This window comes from Setaria italica, chromosome III (genome assembly GCF_000263155.2).
Source record: "Setaria italica strain Yugu1 chromosome III, Setaria_italica_v2.0, whole genome shotgun sequence".
NCBI lineage: Eukaryota > Viridiplantae > Streptophyta > Magnoliopsida > Poales > Poaceae > Setaria > Setaria italica.
The window spans coordinates 38288645-38301363 of record NC_028452.1 but is presented as its reverse complement, the minus strand read 5'-3'; the positions used below and the strand labels follow the sequence as shown (position 1 = coordinate 38301363).

Genomic DNA, 12719 nt, shown 5'->3' with positions numbered 1-12719 from the left:
GTGCCCATGGTCTCTTTATGGCTTGAGGAAATGGAAAACAAAGGCCGTGTCCAAGTCAGCGGCTAGATCAGCCCTACCAGAAACCGTCCTATGACCTGGTCGCTTCAGCTTATAAGCCGGCTGAAAAGTTGAAACGGCTGATTTGTTGTGAGAGCAAAATACTGTTTGATAGCTGATAAGCTGACTGAATAAGCTGAAGCGAAGAGACCCTGGCCCTTGTTCTCTTACCTCCAAACTCCCAACTTTAACACTATGCAAAAAGAAGATTCCCCATCACATCAAACTTGCGGTACATGCATGGAGTACTAAATGTAGACGAAATCAAAAACTATTTGCACAGTTTTGTTGTACTTTGCGAGACGAATCTTTTGAGCCTAATTAGTCAATATTTGAACAATAATTCACAAATACAAACGAAACGCTACAGTGTTGCTACAGTAATTTGGCACCTCCCAAATTCGCGAAGTAAACAAGGGCCTGCTCTAGTCTCCCCTATCCCGAGTCGTTGCGGACAAGTCCACAGTCCACAACATTAGCGCACGCCTGTGCATGCGCCGACCCGCCGGCTCCCAGCCTCGTCCGCCGAACATGTCCATCAGTCCATGCAATGCAACGGTTGCAATGCTGCCGCTGCCACACGTACTGGACTACTGGGCTCGCGCCTGCTCTGCTTCGTTGCCATAAATCTCGACCGGCATCCAGCAAGTACACACGATTCGGCGCGCACGATCTTTGGTCGCCCTCGTCTCGTCTGGCTCTGGCCCGGCCGCCACGGTGACAGGGCCCGCCCCCCGCCGGCGCGCACTGTGCCGCCCAAAGCCGGCCTGCGCGGGCCGTGCGCAGGCGGACCGCATGCGCTGCGATCTCCTCTCACTACGGGAATTCAAGTCGCCTATAAAATGCCATTTTCTATTTTCTTACCGTTCCAGTTACTTTTTGAGGGATATACACAACTCGCTCAGCTTTTAAATATGCAACGTCTTAGGACAAGTAATATAAGTAACAATGTAACTCCAATACTAGCGGGGCTGCCAAACTCAAGTTTGAGCATGATTTTTCTTGCTTTATTATGCACCGGGCACAGAAGAGCTACTATACTCCCTCATAACAGTGTGATGGCTAGATATATGGTTATCCGCAGGCCGCAGCGTTGACATCATACCTTTATATGATTTATTTTATTTTCCCTTATTTTCCTTTTTCTCTTTCGCTTTTTAATACAGATCCTGTAGGGGTTGTCGTCTCTTTCAGCAATACACCTAGCAGGCTCCCAATCTTCTTCAAAGACCGCAAAGTTGGTGACATTTCCAGAGTATTGTTAGAGTTTGACGACCTTCGTTCAGCTCAGCAATATTCCTGTAAAGTTTGCATCTTACTTGGTCGGCCGGTAGTCTAACCTAGTACTTCCTCCGTTTATGTTTATAAGGCGTACACGTATATCAAGATTCAAACCTTATTATCTTTAACCAATACTTTTTAAGTTTTATGATGTAAACATGAAATGGTTAGATTTGTGATAAAATGTACTCTTGATTATAAGTTTATAAGCATAAATAATATAATATAAGATAAATTAATGGTCAAAATGTAATTTGGAAGACCGTACCATGTCATATCACGCCTTAACAAATAAATGGAGGGAGTATATGACACAATGAGTGACCCTAGTGTCGGAGTATTGTTCATGTAAATTGCAATATCACAAATTTTTGTCATCCCCATTGCCATTAATCTTTTTGTGTCCTTGCTCTTTGGTAATGGGTGTATATCACGTTATTTACCTTTTTCTCATTTCTCTAACTCTTATATATGGTTCCAATTTCTCAAAAGCACGTGAAAAAAAAATGATTTTTCTAAGCAGATAACACTGGCCAATGCCATAAAAGTGCCGCGTCAAAGCTTCTAGTCCCAGTCTAAACGTATATCTTGCACCAAAGCTCCTAGGACTATGTCACTATGTGCAAATGGCCACCTAGCGATCATCACAATCTGACCGCCTGGATATACTAGCTAAGCAGCCTGAGCTGCTTAGTCAGCATGAATGATCATGCAGAGTTGATTCGCCGGTTTATCCTTTGATTCTTCACAACCGTGTACAGTGGACATTAAATTCGCCCGACATATGGATGGATCTAAATTTTCTAAATAAATTAAGTGCTTCCAGAAGATTTGCATAAACAATTACGAAGATTTCAAACTAAATACAAGTTTGAGAAAGAAGCTATGGTGCTTTTCATTCTTAACAAGTTGCATAGTTTTATCCCTTTTTTTTGTCTTGGTTGTTTTAGATTCCATCCAATAAGTAATGTGCACAAGTGCTTTGGCATTGCTTCCTCTATTCTAAAATATAGTCACAGTCAAACTTGGCACGGTCTCCGATACTAACATTTGACTCTTAATATAATGTTGCTAGCAACAAATAATAGTTATATAAAAACTACTTTTAAATACAAATCCAATGATTAAGATAAAATTTTTATTATATATGAATTAGATATGCGCCTTGTATTATAGGACAGAGGGGTAAAACCTGTTTGGATGATTTTTTTGGGTATTGGAGCGGGAGTAGATAGGTACCAATTAAACTAGCTTACATTATTGAAGATTATAAGAGATATGGAAATAGGTAGTTGACCACATATGCACGTAGAAATGGACAACCATAGTCCCGTAGACAGCTCAGAGCAACTGATCATCAACCATACCGTACACCATAATATACACACGCGAGTATGCATGAGGCAGCACAAGCTAGCTGTTCCGTTTTCGACAAGGTGCCATACGGACGTGCATCCCTGTGTACGACGGAACAAGAGGCTAGAAGCACGGCGGCAGAAAGGTTTCCACAGAACACTAGCCAGGAGTATTCGGATAGCCCTCTGGATTTGGTGATGCTCCGGATCCGGTCGTCATCTCATCTCTTCTTTCCATACGGAAAAGAAAGGAAGAAAGGCTAGCTCCTACTACATGACAAAAGGAAACGCCCACTTTTCACGTCAGGCGACGCAGTTGAGCCCCACGCAGCCCATCCACAGGCTCCTCACGTGCTTCCTCTGCGAAGAAAATGGAAAAAAAAAGGAGATGCAGCGAGAGCTTATTATATTGCAAGTCAACTCCCTGTCTCTCGACACTAGTGCCAAAATCAACTCGAGAATCAATATTTTTTTTCCAGTCTTGTTAATTGCTTCGATCGAAGCTTATGTAGAAACAGAGAAACAATTTCTTTCCAAAAAGAAACTGAGAAACAGCTTTAAACTATGAAAGGTTAACTTGAAGAAAGTTCAATCTTCAGATGCAAAGCAGGAATCAGGAGTACATAATCTGCTCCTAGTTTACCTATCCCATTTCCCAGCCTAAAGTGACAGTGCCGTGCTTTGAAATTTGCACAGTGCAAAAGTACATTTCCAGATATTCTTCGTAAAAATCCGTACTCAACGAGTTAACATGGCTAGCTTCAAGGTGAAGTGTTATAAACGACTAAAACCAAACTGTGAAGTGTATATGTTTTCAAGTGGCTAGAGAAGACCAGAGAAGGGAGAAGTGCATGCTGTCGTTACCCCTTTGCCCTTCTTTGGGAGCAGATCGGGATGGACCTCGTACAGATCCTCGTCAACCGACCTAACGACCCTGCAGGGCCTCCTCGGCGCGCGGGGCCCGCCGTCAGCCACCGCCAACGGCCCCTGCTGCCGCCGCCTGCTCACCGCGTGCACCTGCTGCTGATCCTGCTGATGGCTCCCCATCGCGCTCCGCACCTGTTCAGAAAAGATGCATCGAACCATCACGTCAAGAAAGCAACAAAACAATGGTCAAAGCAGCAGCAACGAGATAGCGAGATCACGGGAGTGAGCTGCGAGCAGGTGCCGGCGGCGGCGCGGTGCCTCTACCTTCTTGGCCGGCTTGTGCGGCGGCGGCGAGCCGGACAACGTCCTGAAGAGCACCACCTCGGCGGCGCCGTCGTGGAAGCAGTGGCCCGCCCTGGCGACGAGCCCGGCCTGCATCGCCGACTCGAAGTACTGCGTCATGGGCAGCTCCTCGCACTGCAGCTGGTTCCACTCCCCGAACACCGGGATGTGCATGTGCTGCCGCCTCCTTCCTCGCTGATGCATCCATTCAAAAGGGCAGGTGATGTGAATCTAGTTCAAAATGGAAGAAGGTTCTGATGATTACGCAATGCAAGATCTGCTGGACCGATCGAGATCCAGAGATGGGGATCACATCGATTGAAGTTTCGTGCTATCGTCGTAGGAGATTACACGAAGATGTTGTATGCTTCTTGCTCTAGCTTACCTCCATGCCTAGTCGCCTCGTGAAGCAAAGCCACGAGCAAGTGAGGGAGATGATTCTGATAATCTTAGTGGAGGAAGCTAGACGAGGAAGAAGAGAGCATGCAAGTAGCTTCTCTTCTGAACACCAGCAAAGGCGCCTTTTGGGCGCTTTTTAATGGGTGGGCAGTCACAGGGCTGCTGCACCTCCATGCACCAGGACCAATGAGCTCGGCATGCATTAATTATTACAAAGTTGTAGGTGTTTTCATCAATGCCAACTCGCCTAAGACAGGACAGGAGTATACGTATAAAAAAAAAATTGTATCTACCTTGTAAGATGACGAGGCGCCGTTTGGAAAGGAGGGCTAGAGTTTATCGGATGTTTATATACTAATTAGGAGGATTAAATATGAGTAATTATAAAACTAATTGCAGAACTCCTAAGCTAATTCGCGAGATGAATCTATTAAGCCTAATTAATCCATCATTAGCCAACGGTTACTGTAGCACCATATTGTCAAATCAAAGACTAATTAGGTTTAATAGATTCATCTCACGAATTAGTCTCCATCTGTGTAATTAGTTTTGTAATTAGACTATGTTTAATACTCCTAATTAGTATCTATACATCCGATGTAACATGGCTAAAGTTTAACCTCTGAGCCAAACACGCCCGGAGAAGTGCGAGAGCTTTTCAAAATGCTCGTGGGTATAATTTAGCCGTTCTCTATATTTGTAATCTAAAACACCCATTTCCACTTCATGAAACTAGCATTACGGATTTTGGTCAAGCTATAAGCTGGGTAGCACTACTGAGCCAATCAAGGCCTTGTTTATTTTACCCCCAACTCCCAACTTTGGCACTATGTAAAAAGAAGATTCCCCATCACATCAAACTTGCGGTACATGCATGGAGTGCTAAATGTAGATAAAATCAAAAACTAATTGCACAGTTTTGTTGTACTTTGAGAGACGAATCTTTTGAGCCTAATTAGTCAATATTTAGACAATAATTCACAAATACAAACGAAACGCTACAGTGTCGCATTTATGGCAAAATGCCAATTTTGGCACTCCCAAATTGGGAACTAAACAAGGCCCAAGTCTCGAGGTACTATGCACTTTCCCCTTTGTTGCAAAAGTGCAGCATCCAGCGCCGCTGCAAAGCAGGCACTCCTGTGTACTTAGGGCACCCGGCTTAAAAAAGAAAGAAACATTCCACCACTAAAGTTTAGAGGGTGTTTGGATCCTTGAGTTAAAGTCTAGTCCATGTCACATCGAATCTTCGAATGCTAATTAGGAGGGCTAATTAGGAGGGCTAAACATGAGTTAATTATAAAACTAATTACGCAGATGGAGGCTAATTCGCGAGACGAGTTTATTAAGCCTAATTAATTCATGATTAGCACATGTTAACTGTAGCATCATATTGTCAAATCACGGACTAATTAGACTTAATATATTCGTCTCGCAAATTAGTCTCCATCTGTATAATTGGTTTTATAATTAGTTTAATACTCCTAAAAAGATCTAAAATTCGATGTGACATGAACTTTTAGTCCGGACTAAAGAACCAAACACCATTAGTACTTTTAGACGAAACATAAAGTGATTATTCAGCGGAGACAAATCAGACATCAGATCAGCACCCGAGGACAGATCTCCAGCCCTTTGACCTCGCCATCTCCCTTTTTTGTTTCGTTCCGTGTCTGTCGGGTGGTGTCCCAAACGACTCAACGCAACGTTCACCGTTGTGTTTTTTTTCCCGAAAAGTTTCACCGTTGTGTTGTGCCCTCCGGTTCTATTGTTCCTCCACCTCCAGGCACGCACAAAGCTGCCTGCCACGGCCGAGCGCGCGCGCAGAGGCGCGTGGTCCGCCGGCGTGGCGTCGTCGCGACGCTAGCTGTTGAGAGCTGTGCGCGTGGGGTCTCTCTCCGGCGTGAGACGGGCCGAACCGGTCGTCGCGTGGAACGTGTAGTACGACGGCTTGTGCTGCGCGCCTGCGCCTAGCCTAGGGGCGTTGAATTCACCCGCACGGCGACAGACACGCTCCGCGCGCGCCCTCGTTGGCCTTCTGCGATCTGCCGGGGGTCCGCGGCGCCCAGGTCGGCATCGCGCCTCCCCAGGCGCGAGGCGTCACGTGATCCATCCATCGGCCGGGCGCCGGGCCTGGCCACGGGCCACTGCCCGCTGGACATGGCGATTAGTCGCTGGGGGTTCCGTGGATTGGACGCGCGATTAGCGTAGCGAAGCGTGCATATGTCAATGCGTGCCAGCGTGTGTGTGTGGGGTAGTAGCTTCCATGCACGTACTAGTATACACTAGTTTATTGCTGGAATTGGAATCCGAGGCAGGTTTGGGGGACGTGTCAAGTCAGGAGGGTACGGGGCCTGCCTTCTTTACCTGCTTCGAAGTCAAATGGTGTGCCTCGGCCGTTGCAGCTCCTGTCGCAAGAAATTAGCATGTCGGGAGAGATGGCATTGGCAGGGGTGGCAACAAAACAAGTTAAATTGTCTACAAGCAGCCTAACCAGCATATAATGGTTGAATGGCGTATTTTCATTTCTCTCTCTCTCCCCATCATGCTTGCAAACCTTTTGTTAGGTCTATATGTACACCCTGACCCTGGTAAGCATTTGGTTAAGTGGAAGACATGTCTCGTCACGGCTTTGGCCTATAGTAGCTAGGGATGACAAGAATAATAATTATTCGATACCCACATCCATATCCACTAAATAAAATATAAATGTCGATGCCAGCATTTTTTTTAAAATTAATACTAAAAAATGTATTTGAATTCGTTTTTCATCTCTTTTTATATTATTTTAATTTGGATTCGCATTTCGATGTAAATGTGGATACTGACACATAACAGGTGTTACACATATTCATAAAGAACAATGTGCATCTGAACACATGTGCACATTTAGGTCTTATCAGGTGTTACTGTTACGCATATGAATGTGCATCTAAACAGTATGCTCACTAGTCATACAATCCATGGCTGTCAATATATTCTTTCTAAACTCATTTCTGAATTATTTAAAATAGTTTACCTTCAGCTTTAAACAGTGGAAGCCGTTTAAAAGTTGTCTCTATTGATTTTAGCATGGCCAATTATATTAATTTTAATTAATATGACTAATAATATAATCCCCCATCTAAGAATATAAGGCGTATTTTTTTCATTGACAGAATTACTCTATTGATAGTTACTTTTGTGATACAAAACCTTAATCATAAAATGATATTTTTGAATATGAATGTAATAAGACAAATTTATAATATCCAAAACTTAAAAACTTTATAATCACTGGTCAAGAACTTGTGGTAATAAAATAAAATATGCCTTACATTTTTAGAAAGATGTTTTCTTCGCAGAATAAAAGGGAGGGATGCTATTCAGGCTAAGAGCAACTCCAAGAGACTGCTAATTTTACTCCCAATATCTATTTTAGGGAAAAAAGAGAAAAAATGAACTCCAACAGTCCACCAAAACTCCCTCAAAAAATTGGGGACGTGAAAAAACGCCCCATCTCCCCGCATATTTTCGCGACCGCAGTGTTCCCCCAATCCGCCCGAGCTGCGTTCCCGCGTCCCCTTCCTGCACTCTTTTTGTTTTGCGCGCTCCTCTCCCGGCGCGATTTCCAGGCGGCGACGTCCAGACTCCTCTCCCGGTGGTGCTCCCCTCCTCTCCTGGCGGCCAGCTCCTCTCCCAGCGGCAGGCCTCCCCATGGCAGCGTGCCCCTCCTCTCCTTTCCCGGCGACGGGCCTCCCCACGGCGGCGCGCCCCTCCTCTCCCAGCGGCGCTCCCCTCCTGTCCCGGCGGCCAGGCTCCTCTCCGGCGGCGGGCCTCCCCACGGCGGCGCTCCCCTCCTCTCTCGGCGACGCTCCCCTTTCCCGGCGGCCAGGCTCCTCTCCTGGCGGCGGACCTCCCCACGGCGGTGTGCCCCTCCTCTTACCTTGATCTTGGAAGAACATTCCTTTCTTATGGAGTGGATTTAAATATTTAAACATGATGTTACCTACAGATCTTCGTGAAGACAAGCACTACTTGATGGACCATGCTTTGTATTATGAAATCTTGTAACTCGCAGTTGCATCTTGCTTACTTTGGAATATTTCACTAACATGTAGAATGTCAAAGCTGTGTTTGATGCTGCCATCAAGGTAATAATCCAGCCTCCAACTAAACTAAGAGAAAAGAAGAAAAAGAAATCGCACAAAGGATGTTCAATGCTGTAAGTAAACATGTCATTTGTTACTATTCCCGTTCTGCAAGGAAACAGTATACCCTTGGTGGTGAATTTGTCCACTGAATATGCAAAAGCATGTACCTTGGTGTTTTATGGCTTGGTACCTCTGTAATCTTGCTATGTTTGATGTTGCTTTTAAGAAACATAGTTTTTATCTAAGTTTGCTTACTCTTAAATGTACAGATGTGAACGAAACATGCTAGATTTCTTTCTGATATGGTTTGCAACTTTTTAACACCATATTTCTTGTATTACAATTGCATGGACATTTTCTGTGGAAGAAAAATGCTATGCTTCAAATCTTGAATGCTTGAAGGGGGTCTTATACATGAAGGAATATCATGAGTATGACCACAAGTTTCCGAAGCTTGAAATCTGAATGTGCCTGTTGCACATGTGTATATTTGCACCTTTGGTTATTGATCACTAGAGGTAGATGATCGAAACTAGTCTGCTTAAGCGCTGTGCACTGCTGGTATGGTTAGGTCTCTGAATTAGGCAGTTCGACAGAGTTCAAAGAGACAATGAGATTTTGTTCTTTCATGGTGGAGTCACAGCTTTTGCAAATCTGATCTCAATATATTATCTGTTAGCTTATCCCTTGATTCCATGTCAGAATCCATTGCACCATCCAAAATTTTGTCTGTCTTGAGCTTATAATTTTGTAGTTGCAGTGGAAGCTTGCAGTGAGACTTTTAAGCTGATTGTTGAAGTTTTTTTAGATGGATTGTCCATGTATATTGCAGTGAGTCAAGCTAGTAGCTAGGAAGGCATCAGGTATTTAGGCTTATTCTGGCGACGATTGATGGTTGTAGGCTGGTTTGTAGCAATGCGGTGAAAATGCTTGACATTTGTGCTTTGGCCATTTTTCCAACAGCTTTATCTGTACATAACCTCATGGCGAGACCGACTCTGACCGGTTCCAAGGGCCTCGAGTGGCTGGTGGCTGATGCTTGCGGGCAGGAAGCTGAACAAAAATGGGCTGGCGACAGGTTCTGATCACGGTGGTGTAAAAAAAAAAGAAACGGATTATGGGCAGAGCAACTCCAAGAGACTGCTAATCTTACCCCCAATACCTTTTTTAGGAAAAAAGAGAGAAAAAATGAACTCCAACAATCCACCTAAACCTTCCCCAATTTTTTAGCGACGCTAAAAAAAAGCCTGCCACCGCGTATATTTTAGCGTTGGTGTTCCTCCCCCAATCCTGATTCCCGCACGCCCGCGCGTCCCTTCCGATGGGCCCAATACGATGACGTGGCCCGTGTTTGAAATATTGGGGGCTATTTATTAGCGATCTGCTGTGGAGTGATATGTTTTTGGGGGAAATTTTTTTTGGGAGAACCCCCAATATATAGTTTTGGGGAAGAATTTTTTAGAATACTCTTGGAGTTGCTCTAATATGATGACGTTGCCTGTTTTGAATTATTGGGGGTAGTTTTTAGCGTTCTGCTGTGGGCTGATATGTTTTTTGGAGGAAAGTTTTTTTTTGGAGAACTCCCAATACCTCGTTTTGGGGAAGAAATTTTTAGCAGCCTCTTGGAGTTGCTCTAACACCATGCATGGTTGTGGTTGTTCTGCTCTGCTTGCCTGCTGGATGGACGGGGGAACATGGGTGGGTCGCTGCCTATTGTTGTTAGCTAGTAGCTACTCAGCCCAACATGGCCCAATTTGTTAATGAAGCCCAACACAACGAATTGTTCTTTGTTCTTCTTCATCCTTAACGAACTGTGTCCTCTCGACAGTCCAGATACCCCACATGAGAGAAAGGTTGAAGTGCTCCCGCGGGGTGCTACCGTGCTCCAGACCTGTGGATGCACCTCTAAATGTGCATCAAAAATCCATCTAAAACTTTAAATGGATACTTCTTATCATCTTCTACCATCATGCAAATGTTAAAGACGAACAAAAAATTGTGCAAGAAGAAACAAAAAGAGAAAGCATACCATTAATTAGTTGAACTGCAATTCAACCACACGTATACTTAGGGCGTGTTTGATCAGGGGTTAAACTTTAGCCTTCTGTTTTGGATGCCAAATAGAAGGATTAAATATGAGCTAATTGTTAATCTAACAAATAAAGACTAATTGGTGGTTATAGGATCTCCAACAGTCTCCCTTTCCCCATCCAACTACCATATTAGGAGAGTTGATAAAAAAATAGTGCTCCAATAGTCTCCCTTTAATTTTCCCTTTTCCCAATAATATTGGGACAATCCAATAATTTATCCCAACTCTCCCTAAATAAAGGAGAAGTTGTGACTCTCCTGATACAGTAGTTGGATTGGGATGAGATTATTTGAAGACTGAAAAAGCAACTCTCCCAATAACGGTGAAAGTGATATTGGGATATCCCTATTAACTAGTTATTGGGAAATATTTATTGGAGGACTGCTGGAGATGCTCTTAGAGTCTAATAGCCCTAATTAGCCCTTGATTAGTTCATGTTGAGCCCATCAAACACACGTATGGGCTAAACTTTAGCCCTCCTACTAGGATCGTGCCCGTGCGTTGCTACGGACAACAAATGATTTACAGTGCACAACACATTCAGCAAAGCAACTATTGTATTGATCCTTTTGCTCACACCAATGTCATAATCCTTTGGAATTAATTAAAATGATCTTCAAGAGTGCTCCAGATCCGACAAAGAAATAATATCAGATGTAATGTAACAAGACATGGTTCCACTAAACAGAATCACATGGATGACAAAGCGGAGAGCCGTATAAGAATCACAAGAATCACACGCGACCAGCTCCATGTCCAAGCATCCGCTGCCTGGCACAAAGTGACCAGCATAGCTTGAGTTAGTAAAAAATCTCCTGATAGCTTCAACCATAAACATGACACACAAACAGCAATTCTTTAGTCAGACATCGCTAAATATGAAGATCAGGTGTCTTTCTACCATTTTCAGTTGCAAAATTAGAAAACACATGACATCTACCAATGTGCAACCATCATGGCTGTACTTATCACAGGGGCATGCTCATAAAACTACAAGTTTCAGAAATCTTTACGAAATGCACAAGTAAATTGTAACTGTCATAAGAAATCTAGCATTGAAGCTACTTGACATGCTGTGGCGGAACCGCCCAACTTAAGCTGGTTTAAGTGCGCCTAATCGCTGTCGGAACAGCAATTATCCGAAACGCACATAAAACAGCATAAGTCCGGTAGTCCGTCGAGTGTCCCTAGGACTTCTCGAAAAATCCACGACGTGTCTCATAGCCATACATCAGGATAGTATCCGCGATGGGATAACATCAACAAACATTACATTTTTACATACATATAAAAGGTACGAGTTATTACAGAACATAGATTGAAACAAACTTAGCGGTGCAGGGTTAGACAGAGTTCTAAGACTTTAAACATAAACAGTTTAGGAGAAGATGTGCATGTAAAACTTCTTCTCTAGGGGTATTGTGAGACTCAGGACAATACCCTAGGGCTTCGGGGTTTCCTCTTCTGTAGACTCCTGCGGAGCTTCTGAAAGATAGCCACAAGGGGAAAACCCTGAGTACGGGGTACTCAGCAAGTCTTACCCGACTAACCAATATAATAGTTTTCTTGGGATGTATATGATAGCTTTTTGGTGTACTTGGCTAATGCAACTTTTGCCGAAAGGCTTACTACAAGTGATGCCTTAGTTTTATCTTTTATTTGGGTTAAGTCATTACCTAACCATTCTAAATGATGAGCAGAAAGTAAAAACAACCATAGATGTTAAGTCATACATCAAATGTCAACCAAAGGTATATGTATTGCATGAATTGATACTACGATGCTCAACAGTGATCAAGTGCATTCATAACCGAGAATTGCGGTGATCCGGATCTAGTTACATCCTGCAGGAGAGTACCCTGATCACCAGCTTTATACGACTGTCGAGGTCGTACATAACAACCTCTCGATTAGCAAAATCAATGATTAGGAATACGACTACCCGGACCCAGGGATGCACCCCTACATGGGACCCCACGTCTGGCCCGATCACCATGTGAGTTTCAGGCTACACCCCTGCCAATCTCCAGCACGTCAAGCGCGGGTACGAAGTATTCCCGATCATAGAGTTTACTAATCTACTGGGCTTTACTGGTCCCATACCCAGTAAGTGATCAGATGCTTATCACTTGATCAAAGGTTAAGACAACGAATCGGGCCTTAACCAAATTAATCTAGCAGACAGAACTACAT

At 43.9% G+C, this 12719-nt stretch overlaps 1 protein-coding gene across 2 annotated transcripts; it reads right to left on the bottom strand.

The window, feature by feature from the left end:
• Positions 1-2689: 2689 nt before the first annotated feature.
• Positions 2690-4396, bottom strand: LOC101781332. Of its 2 annotated transcripts, none has more exons than XM_022825542.1 (4): positions 4288-4396; positions 3885-4097; positions 3558-3752; positions 2690-3053 (listed from the first exon to the last, which is right to left on the bottom strand). In XM_022825542.1, the coding sequence occupies exons 1-4, from the start codon at positions 4291-4293 to the stop codon at positions 2997-2999; spliced, it is 471 nt and encodes a 156-aa protein (XP_022681277.1). In that variant the 5' UTR covers positions 4294-4396; the 3' UTR covers positions 2690-2996. The 2 variants fall into 2 exon arrangements, with proteins under 2 accessions (XP_022681277.1, XP_022681276.1); XM_022825541.1 differs by having other exon boundaries at positions 3885-4133; positions 4288-4393.
• Between the last annotated feature and the right edge of the window lie 8323 nt (positions 4397-12719).